Source organism: Pan troglodytes, chromosome 10 (assembly GCF_028858775.2).
Source record: "Pan troglodytes isolate AG18354 chromosome 10, NHGRI_mPanTro3-v2.0_pri, whole genome shotgun sequence".
In the NCBI taxonomy this organism is placed as follows: Eukaryota; Metazoa; Chordata; class Mammalia; order Primates; family Hominidae; genus Pan; species Pan troglodytes.
The window spans coordinates 63,235,387-63,260,330 of record NC_072408.2 but is presented as its reverse complement, the minus strand read 5'-3'; the positions used below and the strand labels follow the sequence as shown (position 1 = coordinate 63,260,330).

Below are 24,944 nucleotides of genomic sequence, written 5' to 3'. Positions count from 1 at the left end.
ACTACAGGCACATGCCACCATGCCTGGCTAATTTTTGTATTTTTAGTAGAGACAGGGTTTCACCATGTTGGTCAGCTGGTCTCAAACTCCTGACCTCAGGTGATCCACCTGTCTCGGCCTCCCAAAGTGCTTGGATTACAGGCGTTAGCCATCACACCTGACCTATTTTTAAATTTTATATTAATATATTAACTGGATTTTTGTCAAATAGAGAATTCTCTTTAAATAACCATCTCCTCACTTCACACTTAGTCTGGGAAAAAATGAGAGCAAATTTCTGTGCATCCAGGGAGCATATCACCAACCGGGCATGAAGCTTAAAGGGAGAGTGCAGGCTGAGTGGCCAGCAGGCCATGGGCATCCCACAGGGCCAGGCCAGGACCCAGGCCTCAGCGACCCTTCTCCCAGCCCACCTAGTGGCCCTCAAATCCATGATGGGACAGACATGCATTCTCCTGTCCCAGTTGAGAAGCCCCTTCTAGATGGAAGGGAGAGGAGAAAAGCCATAGGAAAGAAATCCCAGAAACACTAGCAGGGAAGTACAGGTGCTTCCTCCCCAGCTGCGGTGACCTTGCTCCTGATAACACCCAACCCCTGGAGCTCTTCGCCAGTGTGCCTGGGGCTGGATCCTGGCTGGGAAGGGAATGTGGGCTCACAGTTTCTGGATGTTGGCCTCCCACAGCTTGGCACAGACCAGGGGAAGGCATGTGAGGAGGGCCTGGGGAGGTCCTCGGGGAAGATACACAGCTCAGGAGGTTGAGTGTAAAGTGGCTGCCAGACCAAGGGAGCTGGATGGACTGTGAAGGAGGAGGTGGCTGGAGAGCCTCCTCCATGTAAAGCTACTAGAGCAAAAATAGAACAAGGGGGACACCCGTGCCCCAGAGGACAGCCCTAAAGATGGTAACAGGGAGCACGGCTGAGCAGTGCCCTGGATTCTGAGCTAGTGTGGAAAGCTGGGGGCCAGGGGCCTCTCTCTTCCTTCATCACCAGTTGCTGGTAACTTTACAGTCGGATTTGGAGGAGGAACAAGGCCCTCCATCGCCTCCCCTAGCCTCCGATGCTGCCCCAAGGGGAGGGGTAAGAATGGGCAAAGAGGGTGGGAAACAGGGAGGTGGGAAGGGGTCTACTGGGTCTTCTTATTTTCAGAGGAGGGGGCTGTAATAGTGTAGTGGCAGAGGCTGGTTCCTAGGTATGTAGGTGTTGTGTGGGTTGCCTGGCACTGACAACTGCTTCTGTGGCTCTGGCTTTGGCTGCCAGAGCAGAGGGGCCAATGGGGCCACTGACCAGAGGTTCCATGAGCCCAGATAGGGCAGTGGCAGGGATTGCAGGCATCCCATAGCTCCATCCATCATGGGAGGTCCTGGATAGAACTCAGATGGGGACTGTGGATTGGGGTAGCCAGGAGGGCAAAGGTACATTCCATTGGCAACTGGCAGAGGAAAGACATGGGCTCTGTTGGGTATGTAAGAGTACCCGTAGCCTCCATTGGGGGTCTCGCCCCTGGAGGCTTGAAATGCCACCTGGAGCATTCATTGTCCAAACTGCTGTAAGGTTAACTTGTATGAACCCCAGCCCTCCCAGCCATCTCCCGCTTCACCCTTCACTGTTCTTTTGAAGTAGTTTGCAGCAAACAGGCTAGTTGATCTCACAGTCCTTCATCAGGTGAAAAGGCATCACGAAGGCTTCATGGAGTTCTTCTTCTTGGACAGAAAGATGATCGGTAAGGGGTAAGGTAGACGATGCCTTTCTTGGTCCCTTTGAAGGACTCTGGCACATTCTTCATGTCATTGAATGTAAGTTCCACATGGACGTAGGACATTAGGATGCTCTTGGTGTTCTTGATCACTCTGCCACCCTTTGAGTGATTCTTGTTGAGCACCATAGTCTCTTGGAAAGGGGTCCTAAGACTCTCGATGCAGGGCCTTGAGTTCGTTTTTGCATAAAGGAGTTGGTTTAGATTGAGGTTCCTTTTTTTGGCATATAAATGTCCAATTGTCCATTTGTTGAAAAGACTACTCTTTCTCCATTGACTTGCCTTTGCACTTTTGTCAAAATTTATTGGCCATGTTTGTGTAGGTCTATTTCTGGAATCTGTATTCTGCTCTATTGATCTGTGTGTCTATCCTTTCACCAATACACACTGTCATGAAGTCAGAGAGGTAACAGGAAGCCAGATCGTGTAGGGCCTTATAGACCATTGAAAGGATTTAGGCTTTTATCTTGAGTGAAATGAGGAGCTACAGGAAGGTGCTGGGCAGAGGAGGAACCTGACTTTATTGAGGCAAGGATAGGAATGTGAGGTTACTGCAGTCATCCAGATATGCAAAAATGGTGGATTGGACCAGGATGATGGGTAGAAGTGGTGAAAAGTAGTCATATTCTGAATAATTTTTGAGAGTAGCCCCAATGGGATTTTCTAATGGGTTGAATGTAGAGAATGAGAGATAGGCATGAGAAAAGAACTGTAGTCTGAGGGTTTAGCTTGACCAACGTGAAAAATGGAGTTATCAATTGAGATGGGAAAACCTTCAAATGAAGCACATTTTAGGAAGGAAGGTCAGAAGTTCAGTTTCGAACATGTTAAGTTTTAAATTTCTATTAGAGGTCCACCTGTGGATGTTGAGTGAATAGTGGGTGATAAGGGCTAAGAGCTTGGGAGAGAGGTCTGGGAATGGAGGTATACATTTTGGATCCTGGCGGGGCACCTGGGATCACGCCTGTAATCCCAGCACTTTGGGAGGCTGAGGCGAGCGGATTACTTGAGGCCAGGAGTTTGAGACGAGCCTGGCTAACATGACAAAACCCCATCTGTACTAAAAATACAAAAAATTAGCCGGGCGTGGTGGTGCATGCCTATAATCCCATGCAGTGGCTCCTGCCTGTAATCCTAGCACCTTAGGAGGCTGAGATGGAAGGATTGCTTGAGCCCATGAGTTCGGGACTGCAGTGAGCCAAGGTCACACCACTGCACTCCAGTCTAGGCAACAGAATGAGACCCTGTCTCAAATAAATAAATAAATAAATAAATAAATAAGCAAATAAATAAATAGGAATTCAAGAATTGAGATCATCTGTGTGGGTATTGAGAATGCCAGGAATTAAGACCAGAAATTCTAGAGATGATGGCAATGGCAATGAGAAATGAAGGGGAATGAGTTGGTGTTTGGTAGGTAACAGTAACAGTGCTAGATAGCGGATGATAGAATCTGATGACATGAGGTTTAAAGCACAGAATTTTTAGAGAGGAGAGAAGGAGAATGCTCTGAAAGCAGCCACGTGGAGCAAAAGCGGCATCTGTCTCACCTCACCTTCCAGCCATGTGGAGCAAAAGGGGCATCTGTCTCAGGCCCAGTGGCGTGGGAGTGAAATAGCACTTCAGAGGGTTGCAGGGGAAACAGTGTCCCCAAGGGAGAGTCAGGTTTCTGTTAAAGGAAGGTGCATTATGTACATCTGTGAAATTATCATGATGACTGCTGTCATCCCATCTGCTCATAGAACCAGTGAATATTGATTGGTCATAAAATGCAAGCATTATTTTAAGGAGCATGGACATTTAATTTCTCTTTTAAGGACTGGAAATAATTTTTTCCATGATTTGGAAAGTGATATTATATTTGTCAATGAGAAATAATGTAATAGCTTTTTAATAGTTCACAAAATGATGTCAGTTGCTCTTTATTCAAAAATATCTTTAGCCTTTTTGAGGTTATTTTGGGGAGATGATAAGGACAGGCATCTCCATAATCCCAAATATTTGGGAGAAAACTTCAAAAATTAAAGCGTATTTAGGCTGAGCATGGTGACTCATGCCTGTAATCCCAGAACTTTGGGAGGTCAAGGTGAGTGGATCACTTAAACCCAAGAGTTTGAGACCATCCTGGGCAACATGGCGAAACTCTGTCTCTACAAAAAATACAAAAATTAGCAGGGCATGGTGGCGTGTGCCTGTAGTCCCAGATACTCGGGAGGTTGAGGCTGCAGTGAGCTGTGATCATACCACTGCACTCCAGCCTGGGTGACAGAACAAGACCCTGCCCCCTACCCCCTCCTCCAAAAAAAGCATATTTAAATATTCCCGGAATCCAAATGTTGAACATCATTTGGACACAGCTTCAAAATGGTACCAATTCTTTTAATTTGTGACTGCTTTATTTATTTATTTATTTATTATTATACTTTAAGTTTTAGGGTACATGTGCACATTGTGCAGATTAGTTACATACATATACATGTGCCATGCTGGTGTGCTGCACCCACTAACTCGTCATCTAGCATTAGGTATATCCCCCAATGCTATCCCTCCCCCCTCCCCCCACCCCACAACAGTCCCCAGAGTGGGATTCCCCTTCCTGTGTCCATGTGATCTCATTGTTCAATTCCCACCTATGAGTGAGAATATGCAGTGTTTGGTTTTTTGTTCTTGCGATAGTTTACTGAGAATGATGGTTTCCAATTTCATCCATGTCCCTACAAAGGACATGAACTCATCGTTTTTTATGGCTGCATAGTATTCCATGGTGTATATGTGCCACATTTTCTTAATCCAGTCTATCATTGTTGGACATTTGGGTTGGTTCCAAGTCTTTGCTATTGTGAATAATGCCGCAATAAACATGCGTGTGCATGTGTCTTTATAGCAGCCTGATTTATAGTCCTTTGGGTATATACCCAGTAATGGGATGGCTGGGTCAAATGGTATTTCTAGTTCTAGATCCCTGAGGAATCGCCACACTGACTTCCACAATGGTTGAACTAGTTTACAGTCCCACCAACAGTGTAAAAGTGTTCCTATTTCTCCACATCCTCTCCAGCACCTGTTGTTTCCTGACTTTTTAATGATTGCCATTCTAACTGGTGTGAGATGGTATCTCACTGTGGTTTTGATTTGCATTTCTCTGATGGCCAGTGATGGTGAGCATTTTTTCATGTGTTTTTTGGCTGCATAAATGTCTTCTTTTGAGAAGTGTCTGTTCATGTCCTTCGCCCACTTTTTGATGGGGTTGTTTGTTTTTTTCTTGTAAATTTGTTTGAGTTCATTGTAGATTCTGGATATTAGCCCTTTGTCAGATGAGTAGGTTGAGAAAATTTTCTCCCATTCTGTAGGTTGCCTGTTCACTCTGATGGTAGTTTCTTTTGCTGTGCAGAAGCTCTTTAGTTTAATTAGATCCCATTTGTCAATTTTGGCTTTTGTTGCCATTGCTTTTGGTGTTTTGGACATGAAGTCCTTGCCCACGCCTATGTCCTGAATGGTATTGCCTAGGTTTTCTTCTAGGGTTTTTATGGTTTTAGGTCAAACGTTTAAGTCTTTAATCCATCTTGAATTGATTTTTGTATAAGGTGTAAGGAGGGGATCCAATTTCAGCTTTCTACATATGGCTAGCCAGTTTTCCCAGCACCATTTATTAAATAGGGAATCCTTTCCCCATGACTGCTTTATTTCTGCATTAGACAATAAGAAGGGGCTGAAACTTCTGGCCTGATATGACAGTGACATCAACCTCTTGTGTAGTAGCCTGTCATTAAGCCAGTGCCAAATGGAAAATTAAATGGAAAATGGCAGAGAGCGTTGCCCAGGACATAATGTAGAAATGGCAACTCTGGCACTGACATAGGTTTAAAAAAATTATGTTTTAAAAGTAATCTTGCTGGGAGGCCAAGGCGGGCATATCACTTGAGGTCAAGAATTCGAGACCAGCCTGGCCAATATGGTGAAACCCCATCGCTACTAAAAATACAAAAGTTAGGTTGGCATGGTGGCGGGCACATGTAACCCCAGCTACTCTGGAGGCTGAGACAAGAGAATCGCTTGAACCCAGGAGGAGGAGGTTGCAGTAAGCTGAGATTGTGCCATTGCACTCCAGCCTGGATGACAGAGCAAGACTCTGTCTTTAAAAAAAAAAAAAAAAAAAAAAAAAGTAAGCTTACACATTCCCTTTACTGTTTTTCAAGGTCATTACATTTTTATCTGTTATTGTTCACCATTTAAAAATAAGCAGTGGAAAGCAGCCTACTTTTTAAAATGCGGAACTCGTATGGTGTACTTAGCATATATATAAGGATTTCTGTCCTCTCTCTTGCCTCCCTCCCTCCCGTTCTTCCCCCTTCCTCCTCCTTCCTTCCTTCCTTCCCTCCCTCCCTCCCCTTTCCTATCTTCTGAGTAGGGTCAAACACCAGTTCTCTACTTCTTGGACCATAAGAATAAAGATCTGTGCACAATCCATTTTGTACATATTGATTCTTGGACTAAAAATAGCTCAATTTGGTTTCAAACTTTTTCTCCCACCCTAAGTTCAGGTTTTGTTCCTTGTGTAGCCTGGTAGGCGGGGAAGTAATGCATAGTCAGCATTCCATCTGGGATGCTTACTGGACAATTTTAATCTTTTTTTTACGTCTTGACCTCTATTTCCAAAGAACATCCCAGTTGGCAGGTCTAGCCTGATTAAGATTCTGTTCAGGCATTTAATTCTCCTAAGGGAATTTACAGATTAATCTAAAAATCAAGGATACCAGAATCTACTCAGGACTTAACTTCTTGAAGGTTATAGGAAACATATACTTGAGCAACCTAATGAATGAGCTTAGTGATATAGTAATGAATTTTTATATATACCTCAAATTACACTTTTTAATGCATATCCAACAAAAATATTTTTAAAAACAAATACTGTAGACCTAACTGGATTAGCTGTATTAGTAGATCCAAATTTAACTTTCAATTTGAATTAAGTTAGAATACTATGCATCTCATAAGGCAGGCTATATATTGATTACCTAGTTAGCCAGCTTCCATATCACCACTTGTTCAGGAACATTAAAAGTACTTTTTTAGAAATAGTTTTCTGATATATTTTTGGTTTCACTAAGACAGCTTTTTAAAAAGCAAAATTAGGCAGGGCGTGGTGGCTCACGCCTGTAATCCCAGCACTTTGGGAGGCCGAGGCGGGCAGATCACCGGAGGTCGGGGGTTCAAGACCAGCCTGATCAACATGGAGAAACCCCATCTCTACTAAAAATACAAAATTAGCCAGGTGTGGTGGCTCATGCCTGTAATCCCAGCTACTTGGGAAGCTGAGGCAGGAAATCACTTGAACCTGGGAGGCGGAGGTTGCAGGGAGCCAAGATCGCACCACTGCACTTTAGCCTGGGCAACAAGAGCAAAACTCCGTCTCAAAAAAAAAAGAAAGAAAGAAAAGCAGAATTATAACTAAACACCACTTTTTTTTCTTTCTTCCTTTCTTTTTTTTTTTTTTTTCTGGAGTTAGAGTCTCTCACTCTGTTGCCCAGGCTGGAGTACAGTGGCACAATTTTGGCTTGCTGCAACCTCCACCTCCTGAGTGGAGGTTACTCAGGCAATCCTCCTGCCTCAGCTTCCTGAGTAGCTGGGACTACAGCCATGTGCCATCACACCTGAATAATTTTTATATTTTTTGTAGAGACAGGATCACCCCATGTTGCCCAGGCTGGTCTCAAACTCTTGGGCTCAAGCAGTCTGCCTGCCTCAGCCTCCCAAAGTGCTGGGATTACAGGTGTGAGCCACTGTTGCCAGCCTAAACATCTCTTCTGAGGCTATCACAATATATACTATTCTCCAGCCTACAGTAGATTATAGACATCTAGAATAAAAAAATTTGTTTCCTGATAGGCTTGGCACACAATATTCCTACAGTCCTTTGAAAACATACATATTAACAGAGTGACAATATTTACAGGCAGAATTACTCATGTGTCTTATTGTAGCTTACAGGAGAGTGTGTCTGTCTAAGAATGGGGTAGAGGTTGGTTTGTAAAAACAGGTGGCCCACAAGCTTTCTTGGATAGTTAACTCAGTAGTTAGAATGAAGGATGTAAAATAACCTGTCAGGATAACACCTGCTCTCTTGCCCTCAACAATTAATGATAATGAAACTAGGCCTGAAGAGGAATAAAAATCTTGTATCATCTTTGAATTAGTCTTTTGTTGGTCGTGCGTTCCAATGAAATGATGTTTCACAACCTTTTCTTCATTATCATCTCTGAAAAGATCCTTTATGGCTATTTTTTTTTTCCTAGTTGCCACAAAATTAAACACAGGCATACTGTGTCTTACTGTGCTTTGCTTTCTTGCTCTTGGAAGATATTGTGGGGTTTTTTTACAAATTGAAGGTTTGTGGCACCCCTACATTGAGCAAGTCTACTGGGACCATTTTCTTTTCAACAGCATATGCTCCTTTTATGACTGTGTCACATTTTGGTAATTCTTACAGTATTTCAAACTTTTTCTTTTCTTTTTTTTTTTTTTTTTTTAGACAGAGTCTCGATCAGCCACCCAGGCTGGAGTGCAGTGGTGCGATCTTGGCTCACTGCAACCTCCGCCTCCCAGGTTCAAGTGATTCTCCTGCCTCAGCCTCCCAAGTAGCTGGGACTATAGGTGCATGCCACCACACCCAGCTGATTTTTTTGTATTTTTAGTAGAGACGGGGTTTCACCATGTTGGCCAGACTGGTCTCGATCTCTTGACCTCATGATCTGCCCTCCTCGGCCTCCCAAAGTGCTGGGATTACAGGCGTGAGCCACTGCGCCTGGCCCAAACTTTTTCATTATCGTTATATCTGTTATGGTGATCTGTGATCACTGTCTTTGGTGTTACTATTGTAATTGTTTGGGGATGGCATGAACTGCATCCATATAACACTTAATTGAGGCCAGGTGTGGTAGTTCACGCCTGTAATCCCAGCACTTTGGGAGGCTGAGGTGGGCAGATCGTGAGGTCAGGAATTCGAGATCAGCCTGGCCAACATAGTGAAACCCCATCTCTACTAAAAATACAAAAAAATTAGCTGGGTGTGGTGACGCACACCTGTAGTCCCAGCTACTTGGGAGGCTGAGGCAGGAGAATCGCTTGAACTGGGGAGGCGGAGGTTGCAGTGAGCCAAGATCATGCCACTGCACTCTAGCCTCAGCGATAGAGCAAGACTCCATCTCAAATAATAATAATAATAAAGACTTAATTGATACTTAATCCATAAATGTTGTATGTGTTCTGAGTGCTCCACCCACCAGCTATTTCCCATCTTTCTCCTCCTCTTCAGACCTCCCTATTCCATGAGACACAACAATATTGAAATTAGGCCAACTAATAGCCCTACAATGGCTTCTACATGTTCAAGAGAAAGGAGGAGTTGCACATCTCTCACTTTAAATCAAAACATAGAAATGATTATGCTTAGTGAGGAAGGCATGTTGAAAGCCTAGATAGGTCAAAAGCTAGGCCTATTGTGCCAAACAGCCAAACTGTGAATGCAAAGGAAAAGTTCTTGAAGGAAATGAGGAGTGCTATTCTGTTGAACACACAAATGATAAGAAAGTGAAACAGCCTCATTGCCGATATGCAGAAAATTTGAGTGGTTCTAGATAGAAGATCAAACCAGCCATAACATCCTTTAAGCCAAAGTCTAATTCTTTTTTTTTTTTTTTTCAGAGTCTTGCTCTTTCGCCCAGGCTGGAGTGCAGTGGCACAATCTCGGCTCACTGCAAGCTCTGCCTCCTGGGTTCACACCATTCTCCTGCCTCAGCCTCCCATGTAGCTGGGACTACTGGTGCCTGCCACCACACCCGGCTAATTTTTTTGTATTTTTAGTAGAGACGGGGTTTCACCATGTTAGCCAGGATGGTCTCGATCTGATCTCCTGACCTCGTGATCCGCCCACCTCAGCCTCCCAAAGTGCTGGGATTACAGGTGTGAGCCACTGTGCTTGGCCACCAAAGCCTAATTCAGAGCAAGGCCCTAACTCCCTTCAATTCACTGAAGGCTGAGAAAGGTGAGGAACTTGCAGAAGGAAAACTTGAAGCCAACGGGTTGGTTCATGAGGTTTAAGGAAAGACACCATCTTCATAACATAAAAGGGCAAGTAAACAGCAAGTGCTGATAGAGAAGCTGCAGTAAGTTATCCAGAAGATCTAGCTGAGATCATTGGTAAAGCTGGCTTCACCAAATAACAAATCTTCAAATGTAGATGAAACGACTTTGTATTGGAAGAAGATGCCTTCAGGCTAGGACTTTCATAGCTGGAGAGGAGAAGTCAATGCTTCAGAGTTTCAAGGGACAGGCTTTTGTCCCTTGGGCTCTTGTTAGGGGCTAATACAGCTTGTGACTTTGAGTTGAAGGCAATGCTCATTGAACATTCTAAAAATCCTAGGGCTCTTAAGAATGATACTAAATGTACTCTACTTGTACTCTATTAATGAAACAACAAAGTCTGAATGACAGCACGTCTGTTTATAGAGTGGTTTATCAAACGTTTAAAGCCTGCTGTTGAGAACTACCACTCAGAAAAAAAGGTTCCTTTCAAAATATTACTGCTCATTGACAGTGTACCTGGTCACCCAAGAGCTCTGATGGTATAAGGAGATGACTGTTGTTTTCATACCTGCTAACACAACATCCACTGGGCAGCCAATGGATCCAGGAGTCATTTTGACTTTCAAGTCTTATTATATAAGAAATACATTTTATAAAGATATAGCTGCTGTAGATAGTGATTCCTCTGATGGATCTGGGCAAAGTCTATTGAAAACCTTCTGGAAAGGATTCACCATTCTAGATACTGTTGGGAGGAGGTCAAATTATCAACATGAACAGGAGTTTCGAAGAAGTTGATTCCAAACCTCATGGTGACTTTGAGGGCTTTAAGACTTCAGTAGAGCAGGCTGGGCATGGTGGCTTATAATTCCAGCCCTTTGGAAGGCTGAAGCGGGTGGATCACAAGCATAGAGTTCAAGACCAGCCTGGGCAACACAGTGAGACCCCCATCTCCTAAAAAGGATTTTTTTTTTAAGACTTCAGTAGAGGAAGTACTCATAAATATGGTGGAAATAGCAAGAGAACTAGCATTAAGAATGAAGCTTAAAGATGTGACTGAATTGCTGTAATCTCATGATAAAACTTGAATGGATGAGGAGTTGCTTCTTATGGATGAGCAAAGGAAATGATTTCTTGGGAGGGAATCTATTCCTGGAGAAGACACTGTGAACGTTGTCGAAATGACACCATAGGATTTAGAATATCCCATAAACTTAGCTGATAAAGCAGGGGCAGGATTTGAGAGGATCGACTGCAATTTTGAAAGAAGTTGTACCGTGAGTAAAATGCGATCAAACAGCATTGCATGCTTCAGAGAAATCTTTCTTCACAAAAGGAACAATTGGTGCAGCAAAATTAATTTTCTTATTTTAAGAAATTGTCAGCCGGGTGTGGTGGCTCACGCCTGTAATCCCAGCACTTTGGGAGGCCAAGGTGGGCAGATCACCTAAGGTCAGGAGTTTGAGACCAGCCTGGCTAACATGCTGAAACCCCATTTCTACTAAAAATACAAAAAATTAGCTGGGCGTGGTGGCACGCCTGTAATCCCAGCTACTTGGGAGGCTGAGGCAGGAGAATCGATTGAACCCGGGAGGTGGAGGTTGCAGTGAGCCGAGATCGCGCCATTGCACTCCAGCTTGGGCAACAAGAGCAAAACTCTGTCTCAAAAAAAAAAAAAAAAAAAAAAAAAAGGCTGGGCGCAGTGGCTCACGCCTGTAATCCCAACACTTTGGGAGGCCGAGGCAGGTGGATCATGAGGTCAGGAGATCAAGACCTTGCTGGCTAACATGGCGAAACCCCGTCTCTACTAAAAATACAAAAAAATTAGCTGGGCGTGGTGGCAGGTGCCTGTAGTCCCAGCTACTTGGGAGGCTGAGGCAGGAGAATGGCGTGAACCTGGCAGGCGGAGGTTGCAGTGAGTCAAGATTGCACCACTGCACTGTAGCCTGGATGACAGAGTCAGACTCTGTCTCAAAAAAAAAAAAAGAAAAGAAAGGAAATTGTTGGCCGGGTGCTGTGGCTTACGCCTGTAATCCCAGCACTTTGGGAGGCTGAGGCAGGCGGATCATCTGAGGAGTTTGAGACCAGCCTGATCAACATGGAGAAACCCTGTCTCTACTGAAAATACAAAATGAGCCGGGCATGGTGGCGCATGCTTGTAATCCCAGCTACTCGAGAGGCTGAGGCAGGAGAATCACTTGAACCCAGGAGGCAGAGGTTGCAGTGAGCCGAGATCGCACCATTGCACTGCAATGGTGCGATCTCGGCTCACGATCGTTAGCGTTTTTTAACACTCAAGTGTTTTTGGTTTTGTTTTTTGAGTTGGAGTTTTCCTCTTGTTGCCCAGGCTGGAGTGCAACAAGAGCTGGCATGATCTCAGCTCACTGCAACCTCTACCTCCTGGGTTCAAGTGATTCTCCTGCCTCAGCCTCCCAAGCAGCTGGGATTACAGGCATGCACCACCACACCTGGCTAATTTTGTATTTTTAGTAGAGATGGGGTTTCACCATGTTGGTCAGGCTGGTCTCAAACTCCCAACCTCAAGTGATCTGCCCGCCTCATCCTCCCAAAGTGCTGGGATTACAGGCATGAGCCACCATGCCTGGCCCACTCAAGCATTTTTTAATTAAGGTATGTATTTTTTAGATATGGTATTGAACACTTAAGAGACTACAGTATAGTGTAAACATAACTTTTATATGCACTAGAAAATAAAAAATTCATGTGACTCACTTTATTGAGATATTTGCTTTATTGCAGTGGTCTGAAACCAAACCTGTAATATCTCCAAGATATGCCTGTACTGAAGAGTAAGATTTTGTCAGTTAGAGTTTAATCTTGGAAAGACTACAAACCACTGTAATAACCTAAGCATTTTTTGATTCCCCAAGGACCAATTTTCACCCCTTTGGGGGCCATATTAATTTTCTATGGCTGCTATACCAAAGTACTATGAATTTTGTGGCTGAAAACAGCACGAACTTATTCCCTTATAGTTCTAGAGGCCGGAAATGCAGTTCACTGGGGTAATGTCAAGGTGTAGGGCCATACCCCCAGGAAGGCTCTGGGGAAGCGTACATTTCCCCTTCCAGCTTCCATCTTTTTCTGGCTTCCAGACTTGCATTCTGTGTGTTCACTGACTCATGTCTGCTTCCTCCATCTTTCAAAGCCAGCAGCCGTGTAGCATCTTGTTTCAATGTCACGTTGCCTTTTTCTTCTGTCAAGTCTCCCTCTGCCTGCCTCTCATGAGGACAGTGTGATTACACTTAGGGTCTACCTTGCTAATTCCGGATAATCTCTGCATCTCAAAATCCTTAATTTAATCGTATCTGCAAAGCTTGTGTTACCATATAAGGTAAGAGTCACAGGTTCCCAGGATTAGGAACTGGATATCTTTGGGGACCAATACTCAGCCACAGAGGTGATACCACTCCCCACCCATTAAAAATGCATGTTCTACACCAGTAAGGAAGAAAGAAAATAAGAAAGAAGAGTAAAAGATAATAAATATGTAACTTTGGCTACAAATCAATTCTTTATTATATCTCATTCTATTTGGGGCACTTGCTATTAGAACGAAGAGAGAAGATATATTTAAAATTAACAGGATTCAGAAGAGTAGAGTTGATGATGTTCACCTCATTGCGATGTACTCACCCCTTCATTTATTTTGCATTACCCTTCCTGCCTGGGGCCAGTCAGCAGAGGAGGGCAGTGAGTCACTCCAAGGTCAGACAGTATTATTACCCTCTTATTGTGATGGGCAAATCCACCATTAAGCTTCAGATTGAGAGAAACACCATTGAGTTGGCAAATGCTTTCGATGTGTACGTGCAGAGAGTCATATGTATCTACAATTTTCCAGACAGTGGCAAAGAGAAATGGAAACTCTGTGCTGTATTTTAATTGGCTGCAAAATGTTTCCTTCAGAAATTACCATTCCATTAAGCACCTACTCTGTGCAAACGCTTTGCCAAACACTGCTGGGAATAGCTGCATGTATAAGGCCATGCCTACCTTTATTAGACTGTTCAGGGGAATAAAATGAAGTTACAATTTATTCTAATACTAGAATGCAGTTCTCTCCCCATGGACTGCACCTTTCAGGATAGTGGCCTGAATCAGAGCAGAAAACACCTGCTGGATATCCTCCAAGTACACAGTCTGATTAGTGCCCTCTGGGAAACATGGAGGCAGATACTACTTGGCTCTCCAGCCTAAGGGAAGTATTATTAATTAAAAACTTAAAGCCAGGTTCTTCTCTGTGTATGGTTATGCATGTCCTAGATGGCCTTGAAATTGATCTGTTCTTCATTAGCAATCTGTGAGTTGTACTCCTGTCTGAAATTGAGTAGAGGTCAGAGCTATGAAGGTTGAATTCAACAAGAATTTTTATGAAGTATAACTAGAGTTAGTGCTCTGCTCTAACTGCTTTTGGAGACAGACTTTCCCCAGTGTATCCCATCAAATCACAGACTAAAAACAGTCTATTTTCCCTTATTCTTGGCCAGATAGGACCTGGGCACCTGAATTTTTTTTTAAACTAGATTTCCAGGAAATTTTATTGAAGGCTAACAGCATAGCATTTCATGTTGGATAAAGAAGATGCACAAGACAGGACATGGTAAGACACACCTGTAATCCTAGCACTTTGGAAGGATGAGGCAGGTGGATCACTTGAGCTCAGGAGTTCAAGACCAGCCTGGGCAACATGGTAAGACCCTGTCTCTCCAAAACAAACAAACAAACAAACAAACAAAACAAAAATTAGCTGGGCATGATGGTGTGCACCTTTAGTCTCAGCTACTCGGGAGGCTGAAGTGGGATGATCACCTGAGCCCAGGGAGGTCAAGGCTGCAATGAGCCATGATTCCACCACTGCACTCCAGCCTAGGCTACAGAGTGAGACCCTGTCTCAAAAAAAAAAAAAAAAAAAAAAAAAAAGGCCATATGCAGTGGCTCATGTCTGTAATCCCAGCACTTTGGGAGGCCAAGGCAGGTGGATCGCTTGAGGTCAGGAGTTCGAGACCAGCCTGGTCAACATTGTGAAACCCGTCTCTACTAAAATACAAAAAAAATTAGCTGGGCATGGTGGCAGGCACCTGTAGTCCCAGCTACTAGGGAGGCCAAGGCAGGAGAATTGCCTGACCCCAGGAGGCGGACGTTGCAGTGAGCTGAGATCGTGCCACTGCACTTTAGCCTGGCCGACAGAGCGAGACTCTGTCTTAAAAGAAAAAAAAAAAAAGATTCACAAAAGAAAAATTGTATTAAGTACAATTTAATATAATTTCTTACAAGTTTATTACCTAAAACTTTGCAAATAATTGAAGTTAGAAGCTTTGGATTTTGTTTTTAGAGCTTAATCCTTTTCTATAAGTGGAAATCCTTTCCACTGGTTTATTTTCCTTTTGATTTTATTTTACTTTGACACCCTAAAGGTTTAGTGTTCCTGTTTTTAAATCTACTGATTGTTTCTTATGAGATTCCTTAGAGTGCCCTTTAAGTATACACAGATTTTGCAAATGCATTCATTTTCTTATTTGCCAGGGTTTAACACTGGTTATGCACATGTTAGCTGAATAACCTTAGGCAAGTAAATTATCCTCTCTGGGCCTCAATCTTGTTAGCTATTAAGTGGGAATAATGACAATTCCTAACTCAAGGGTCTGTTGTGAGGATTAAATGAGTCCTTACATGTGACATACTTGAAATAGTACCTGGTGCAGAGTTAGGGCTGGGTGAGTGTTAGCTATTGTATTATTAATTCATTGCTGTTTGCATATATTTTTAAAATGTATTTAGGATTTTTTTTTTTTTTTTTTTTGAGACAGGGTCTCACTCTTTGCCCAGGCCGGAGTGCAGTGGTACGATCTTGGCTCACTGCAACCTCCACCTCCCAGGCTCAAGAGATCCTCCCATCTCAGCCTCCCGAGTAGCTAGGATTACAGGCACGCCCCACCATGCCTGGCTAATTTTTTTGTTGTTGTATTTTTGGTAGAGACAGGGTTTTGCCATGTTGCCCAGGCTTGTCCCAAACTCCTGAGCTCAAGCGGTCTGCCTGCTTTGGCCTCCCAAAGTGCTAGGATTACAGGCATGAGCAACTGCATCTGGCCAGGGTTATTTCTTAGGGATAGCATTCCAGAAATATAATTAAAATTTATTGATCCAGAAACATAATTAAAAATAATTGATCAAATGGTAGAAGACTTTTTAAATTTATATTTCATCAATTTTACACATTTGTTAGGTTTTAATGTTTTTACTACTTGTGTGTGCCAAAAAATTATTGATTTTCTTAATCGTTTTCTATGAGTAGAAATCTTTTCCACTGGTTTGTTATTTTCCTTTTGATTTATTTTACTCTTGACACCCTGAAGGTTTAGTGTTCCTGTTTTTAAATCTACTGATTGTTTCTTAGGAGATTCCTTAGAGTGCCCTTTAAGCAGGGAATATCTTTCCCTCTCCTTCCCCTTCCCTTCACTCTTCTCAAAACTATAAAAATATAATACTCATTTCTACCTGTTTTTGTGGCTTTTATACTTTCAATGTGTTCATCTACATGAGATTTAGTTTGATGTGTGGAACAGCAAGAGAGTTTAAATTAAAAATCTTCCCCTAAATGGCTAAATGTCCCAGTGCCATTTACAGTGTGGTACCCCTCCTGTAATAAAAATATTACATTCTTATCCATATTAATTATTTCTTATTCAAACTTACCAGTGGCATTTAAGAAATCATTAGTTCAGTTGTTTATAGGTAAGAAGACTCATTCTTTATCTGCTATTTCAAAATTAAAATCATTGTCTTTCATAGATATTTTCTGAAATGAAATGTGGAAAACAATTATTTTTACAATGAGACTTGGAAAAAAATCAATACTAAGTTTCTTTTGTATACAAGATAGCCAATAATACCTAGGCCTAAAACGTTCCAGTCTAGTTTTTTGCTGCTAATAGGTGCTCAGTATGACAGAGCTTTTCTTGAGGACCATTTGACCCTGTGTCTCTCTTTGCCTTTCCCCTTATGAAAATAAGCTGACCCCTATATCCAATCAAATCATCATAGCAAGGTTTTCATCATTTTTTATGGAATGTCAGCCTTGCCACCTGCTTGCCTGGTACCCAATACATATAATCTCTCTTCAGTCTGCAACACACAGCACTTGAGGCAGGCTGTCATTAACTGGAGTTACCTCCAATTGCCTACTTCTTATTCTATTCCTATCAAAAACCCAGCTGACAGGTACACAAGGGGCATAGCCCAAATTACATGTAATCCATAAATCTCTCCATTTTTTTTTAAGTCTTAGTTTTCTCTTGATATAGGATTTTTTTTTTTTTTTTTTGAGATGGAATCTCACTCTGTCGCCAGGCTGGAGTGCAGTGGCATGATCTCGGCTCACTGCAACCTCCACCTCCTGGGTTCAAGCGATTCTCCTGCCTCAGCCTCCTGAGTAGCTGGGACTACAGGCACGTGCCACCATGCCCAGCTAATTTTTGTATTTTTAGTAGAAATGGGGTTTCACCATGTTGGCCAGTATGATCTCAATTTCTTAATCTCGTGATCTGCCTGCCTTGGCCTCCCAAAGTGCTGGGATTACAGGCGTGAGCCACCATGCCCGGCCGACATAGGCTATTTTTTAAAATGCAAGCTCTTCTGAACCATATAATATGATGTTTTAAAATATGGACTCTGAAGACAAAGACCTGGGCTCAGAATCAGGCCCCACCACTTATTTTCAATGGACTCTTGTCTGAATCTTATAATCTTTCCAAGCCTCAGTTTTTTCATCTGTATAATAGGGATAAAAATAATAGTAAACAAATAAATGTATTTCTTTTGAATATCTAGTAGTATTTTAAAAATCAGATAACTAGAATTATATAACTCTATGTGCTTTATTTTTTACTTGTTTGCTGGGAATCAAAGAGCTTCGTTTTGTTTTTTGTTTTTTTTTTTTTTGAGACGGAGTCTCGCTCTGTCCCCCAGGCTGGAGTGCAGTGGCGCGATCTCAGCTCACTGCAAGCTCCCCCTCCCAGGTTCACGCCATTCTCAAAGAGCTTAGTTTAAGCTCAATTCAAGTTACTATTTGAGGCCTGGTCAGGATATCTGCTGTTATTTGGAACACAAGCTGTTTGCCCAGGACTAAGATCAAGTGATTTTCCTAAAGCAAACAGTGTATTGAATGTAATCCAAATCATCAGCAGGAACAAAGGAGGCCATATAGCTTAGCAATTAAGGCATGGGGTCTGAAGTCAGAGAGACTTGGATTTGAATCATGGCCCTGACAAGTTACGTGCCTCTCTCTGCCTGAGTTTCTTCATCTGTTAGATGAGCATAATATTGCACTATAGTGTTACTTTGAGAATTAAATGAGGTAATGCAAAGCTCTTAGAGTAGTTACTAGGATAAGTGTCCAATTAACCATAGTTTAAGAAAAAGGATAAGCTGGGCACGGTGGCTCATGCCTGTAATCCCACACTTTGGGAGGCTGAGGTGGGCGGATTGTCTGAGGTCAGGAGTTCGAGACCAGTCTGGCCAACATAGTGAAACCCCTTCTCTACTAAAAATACAAAAATTAGCCAGGTGTGGTGGCGCACACCTGTAGTCCCAGCTACTTGGGAGGCTGAGATGGGAGAATCGCTTGAACCCAGGAGGCAGAGGTTGCAGTGAGCCGAGATCGTGTCACTGCACTACAGCCTGGGTGATAGAATGATACTCTGTCTCAAAAAAAAAAAAAAAAAAAAAAAAGGAAAAAGGATGAAATCACAACTTGGAGCAAAAAAACCCAAAGGCATATTTAAAGATTTGCGTATTGGGTTAAAACAAGTTTTAACATCTGGAAAGAAAAAGCATCCATCAACTTTTCTTATCAAGAAATATGAATTATAGCCAGGTCCAGTGGTGTGTGCCTGAAGTCCCAGCTGCTTGGGAGGCTGAGGCGGGAGGATCACTTGTGACTGGGAGTTTGAGAACAGCCTGGGGAACATAGTGAGAACCCATCAGGAAAAAAAAAAAAAAAGTTGATTAAAAAAAGAAAAACAAAAGAGGCCAGGCATGGTGGCTCACACTTGTAATCCCAGCACTTTGGGTGGCCAAGGTGGGAGGATCCCTTGAGGCCAGTGATTAAAGACCAGCCTGGACAACATAGTAGGACTCCATCTCTACAAAAATTTTAAAAATTAGCTAGGCATGGTGCCGTGTGCCTATAGTCTCAACTACTTTGGAGGCTAAGGCAGGAGGAATGCTTGAGCCTGGGGGGTTGAGGCTGCAGTGAGCTGTGATGGTGTCGATGAACTCTATCCTGCAGTACAGAGTGAGACCTTGTCTCAAAAAAAATCATCTTTACAGTTATTTGATTATTTGCAGATTTTCAGTGTTTATTGTTTTTACTTTCCTTGCCCCACTATTCTGCATTCATCAAATATTCATTGAACACTGTCTTTTTGCCAGAGACTGCTGTAGGCACAAGAGATACAGCAAAAAACAAGACAAAACCCTTGCTCTCATGAAACTTACAGTCAAGTGTGTGAGATGGACATAAACATAGTACTGTGCTGTCATGTTGTAAAATGGGACCTCATTGAGAAGCTGCGTTGGTTTGGGGGTGGGGAGTATGACATCAAGAGTTCTGTTTTGATCATGTTTAGTTCAAGATGCCTGTTATGGCCAGGCACCGTGGCTCACATCTGTAATCTAGAACTTTGGGAGACTGAGGTGGGTGGATCCCTTGAGTTCAGGAGTTTGAGACCAGCCTGGGCAACACAGCAAAACCTTGTTTCTACAAAAAATACAAAAATTAGCCCGGTATGGTGGTGTGTGCCTGTAGTCCCAGCTACTAGGGAGGCTGAGGTGGGAGGATCACTTGAGTCATGGTAACAGACTCGCTCTGGGTTTCGCTCTGGATGACAGAGCGAGACCCTGTATCAAAAAAAAAAAAAAAATGCCTATTAGACCTTCAAGTGGTGAAGACAAGTAGGTAATTGGATACACAAGTCTGGGCTCAGGGTAGAGGCTGGGCTAGAGAAAGAAATCTGGGAGTCATCAGTGAATAGATGACATTTTAAGCCATGGGCTTGTAGGAGATAACCTAAGGAATGACGAGAATACATCTGAAGATCCAGCCTCAGACACTCTGGTGTACAGAAGCAGGTAGAGAAAAGGAGAAACCATTAAAGACCTCTGTTGGGCCGGGCATGGTGGCTCACACCTGTAATCCCAGCACTTTGGGAGGCCGAGGTGGGCAGATCACTCGAGGTCAGGAGTTCAAGACCAGCCTGGACAATATGGAGAAACCCTGTCTCTGCTAAAAATACAAAAATTAGCTGGGTGTGGTGGTGCACACTCACTTCACTCTAGCCAGTAGTCCCAGCTACTCAGGAGGCTGAGGCAGGAAAATTGGTTGAACTGTGAGGCAGAGGTTGCAGTGAGCCGAGATTGCACCACTGCACACCAGCCTGGGCAACAGAGCAAGACTGTCTCAAAAAAAAAAAAAAAAAAAAAGAAGGCTGAGTGTGGTGGCTCACGCCTGTAATCCCAGCACTTTGGGAGGCCAAGGCAGGCGGATCACCTGAGGTCAGGAGTTCAAGACCAGCCTGACCAACATGGTGAAACCCCGTCTCTACTAAAAATACAAAAATTAGCCACGTGGTGGTGCGCACCTGTAATCCCAACTATTCAGGAGGCTGAGGCAGGAGAATTGCTTGAACCTGGGAGGTGGAGGTTGCAGTGAGCCGAGATCGCACCATTGCACTCCAGCCTGAGTGACAGAGCGAGACTCCATCAAACAAACAAACAAACAAAAAAAACAAAAACCCAAGAAGACCTCTGTCTCCTAGAGCAGTCACCTAGAATCCTAGAGAAAAATGTCTTTCCAAAAGGAAGAAATGCAGAACTGTGTGAGTAAAATGAAGCTAAGAATTAATTACTGGATTTGGCAAGATGGAGGTTGCTGATGACTTGGCAGGAGAGTTTCCCTGAGGTGATAGGAACCAAGGTCTGATGAGAGTAGGCTGAAGAGCAAATGTGGAGAAACAGAGATGGCAAGAATCAACAGTTCATATCAGGATTTTGCTGTGAAAGGCAGCAGAGGGATGGGGTACCATTATTTTCATTTTGTTTTGTTGTTGGTTTCTGCTACAGTGGTAGTTTATGTTGAGATGTATATTTTAAACTGATGATCCTTAAAGAAGGAGAAATTGATGAAGGAGAGAGGTGGGAGGGATAATTGCAAAAATGAAGTCCTTGAGCAGTGAGATCTGCTTCCTTATTATGCATATAGATGAAACATTAAAATGTAAAACAGACTCTTGTGCTGATTTTAAGAACTCTAAGTTAGAAGAGGGTGGGGAGAACTGGGAAGCTGGGGAGCCCAAGATGCAGGATTTTGGCTCTTTAGCTCAGCTAGGTTCAGGTTCTTGTCTCACAACCAGGAGGAATTAGGCACATGGACACCAGAGGGTGAGTAGAGTAGAATTTATTAAGCAAAAGGAAAGCTCTCAGCAAAGAGGGGGGTCTGGAAAAGCAGGTTGCTGGCTGCCCCCTTCACAGTTGAATACTGTGCTTAAGGCACAAATTCCTGGCGGCTCCACCCCATCCTTCCAGTGCGCATGTGGGCCCTTAGGGTGAGCCACTCCATATTGATTTACTTCCCTTACTGCACATGTGTTAAGGAATGGAATTTTCCACTGCGGGCATGTTTAGGCAAGCCCCCTGTGCAAGTTCCCACATCTGCACAAAATATCTGGTGTAAGCATTTGTGGGGCGGGTTGGAGGTTCTCCAGGGACCCTTCCCTTACTGTCTGCCTAAAGCAAGCTGGCTAACTTCTTACACTGTGTATTATACAGCACCAGTCTTTAGGGAAAGGAACTTCCGGTGGGTAGGGTAGAGTATAGCAATAGCTGGCAAGAAAAAAAAGATTTGAAGAAACAAACTCTGTGGTGCCCTAGGGAGCAGATATGGGATGGAAAAGTGAGGCTGGGCCTTAAATCACAAGAAGCCCAAGGTGTACAGGGATCTCTTTACAACAGAACGTGTTCTTATATATGAGTTATTTGAAATAGCTTAATTATACCACTATACTGTCATTAATAATGGATAAATGTACTTCAAAGTAATTTATTAGTTTGTCTGTGAATATGTCTTTCCTTGTCTCTTTTTCCCCTCACCTAGAATGTAAACAAGAGAGAAGAGAACTCCAGATCTGATTTTCATGGAGGAAGGTGATACAGATCATTATGGCTGTAAGGGGAGGATTCTTGTGTTTCCCAGGTGTCCTGAAACCATTCACATGGAGCCTAAGTTAAAATGCTCTGGGTTCGGGAGTGTCTTCCTGGAGATCACTAAGGGCTTCAGGACTCCTTCAGATGGAGTTTTCTTTTCTCTCTCTCTTTTTTTTTTTTTTAGTATTTTAAAACGTATTTCGTTAATTAGCAGCAGTATGCCAAAGTTGTTCCATTATTATATTTTGTTCATTCTTTTGTGCAAGTGTCTTCCAATATGATTTGATAATGCCAACAATTTGCAAGTGATTTTATTGCAGCATGACTTTGGTTCCCAGGAATGCTGAAGCACAGGTCCTAGAACAGAGGCTTGAAAAGGAAATAAAAGGGATTTGATCATAAATGCTTCTGGGGTTGGCATACCAGATCATTTTGAGCTCAAATAGGAGACAAAAGAAAGGATGTTGGGAAAGCTGTATGGTGGAGAGGCTGAACTGTTGGAATGAAAAGACAAGAAGCATATTATTATGTTAATTCCAGCACCCTAGATCTGCAATGCTGAAAGGACTGCCAAAACTAAAGCTTGTCCTACACCACGTTCATCACAAAGAAATTCTGTTTAGACGTTGAGTTAAACTTTCTCAACTGTATTCAGTACAAGATTAAGTGGTTGAGATGGGCCATTCTGCAGTTACACTGTTTCCATTCCAATCTGGGTCTCCTCATGTATTAGCTGTGTGGACCTTGGGCAGGTAACTCCTTTGTGCCTCAAAGAAATGGAGATGACGATAATACCTACCTCAGTGGGGTTATTGTGAGGATAAAATGCGATTAATAGAAAATAATTAGAATGGTGCCTGGGATACATACTGCTCATTAAACGTTGTATATTTTTATTATTAGTGCACTGTGCTATAATAGGATGGCTATCTAGAAAATATCATGCAATTCGTAATGCACATTTATCATCCAATTAATTGAAAGAGGTAGTGATGGGACAGTGGTGGCAGACATTGAATGCTCAGGGATGAAAAATGAGACAGGTTTTATCTTGTTTTGTTTTATTTTTGCCTCTCATTAGGTATCCACCTACTTTTCAAAATTGTGTTATTTTAATCTTTATTACATACAGACATATTCTCAGTAAATTGAGGCCACCATATGGAAGTGTAAGGATGAAGCCAGGCGCAGTGGCTCATGCCTGTAATCCTAGCACTTTGGGAGGCTGAGGTGGGCGGATCATTTGAGCCTACGAGTTCAAGACCAGCCTAGACAACATGGATAAATCCTGTCTCTACAAAAAAAAAATACAAAAATTAGCCAGATGTGGTGGCATGTGCCTATAGTCCCAGCTACTTGGGAGGCTAAGGTGGGAGGATCGCCTGAGCCCAAGGAGGTCGAGGCTGCGGTGAGCTGTGATCATACCACTCACTTCACTCTAGCCAGGGTGACACAGTGAGACCCTGTATCAAAAAAAAGAAGAAGAAGTATAAGGATGAAATCATAAGCTTAGGTCCTAGTTCTTTTGAGTGAGTTAGAACCTATATAAAATTTTCTCCTTTTGGAATTTTATTTTTCTAATGTTTACCTCATTATTTTCTGACTATAATAGAAAATTATCCTTAAAGTTTGCCATTACAAAGGGAATTGTACTTCTTTAAAATGCCAATTAAAAATATCTTCTTGTTGTTCTTATATATATTTTTAAGTTATATATGCATATGTTAAAATATTTAAGTGAAATAGGAATGACATAAAAATAAAATCTTCCTCCTCACTACCTCAACCTCCAGTCCCATGCTATAGAAGTAAATACTTAAATTAGTTTGCTGTAACAAATTACCACAAACTTTGTGGCTTAAAGCAACACGAATCCATCTCATAGTTGTGTAGCTCAGCAGTCTGAAATGCGTCTCACTGGGTGAAAAATTAAGGCATCAGCAGGACTGGTTTCTTCCTGGAGGCTCTAGGGAAGAATCCTTTTCCTTGCCCTTCTCACGTTCTAGACCCCACTATTAACACTCATATATTGTTTCAGAAATGTTTAATGCTCCTTGATTTTTATCACCTAATTGTATATTTTCTAGAACTCTCCATTCTTTTATATACAGCTACATACTGTTCTACTGTATGGATGCACCAGATGTTATGTGTCCAGCTCCCTGTGTTAATGGAGTCTTGGTTTATTTTCAAGTTTTTATTTTCATAAATTGCATCATAAATAATATCTTTATACTTTCATATTTATGCATTTTGACAAACAGATCCATGGGATAAGTTGTTCTTGGTGTAGTTTCCAGGTAAAGCGGATGTACATTTACACTTTTGATACTTCTTTTTAAATTGCCTTCTCAAAAGACATCTATTATCTTTCCCTCCAGTGATGAGTAAGAGTTCATATTTCCACACGGTTTTGGGGCGCTCGGGAGTTTGTTTTTTTTACAAAACTTTTAAAACTTTACCACTATATATATAATATATTTATAATATTATATATTTATAATAAATATTATATGATATATGTTTATAATAAATATCATATATTATATATTTATAAATATATATTATATATTTATAAATATATATTTATAATAAATATTATATATTATATATTTATAAATATATATTTATAATAAATATTATATATTATATATTTATATTATATATTTATAATAAATATTATATATTATATATTTATATAATATATATTTATAATAAATATTATATATTATATATTATATAAATTATATATAATATATACTTTATATATATTATATAATATATACTATATATATATTATATAATATATACTATATATTTTATATATATTATATATCTTGTATATATTATATATATAACTTCTCTTTTTACTTCGTTTCACTTT

At 41.9% G+C, this 24,944-nt stretch overlaps 1 protein-coding gene and 1 pseudogene across 14 annotated transcripts in view; one reads left to right on the top strand and one right to left on the bottom strand.

The window, feature by feature from the left end:
• BICD1 (BICD cargo adaptor 1) overlaps positions 1–24,944 on the top strand; it is a 276,282-nt gene that overhangs the window by 120,339 nt on the left and 130,999 nt on the right. The window contains exon 3 of one of the 14 annotated variants that reach the window (XM_054664375.2): positions 22,011–22,079. The exons of the other annotated variants lie outside the window; for them this stretch is intronic. Coding sequence (XP_054520350.1) covers positions 22,011–22,064 — 54 coding nt within the window. The 3' untranslated portion in view covers positions 22,065–22,079. Of the gene's footprint in view, positions 1–22,010; positions 22,080–24,944 lie in introns of those variants that run through there. 14 annotated transcript variants of the gene reach the window in all.
• Positions 1,124–1,882, bottom strand: LOC107967542 (WW domain-binding protein 2-like; annotated as a pseudogene).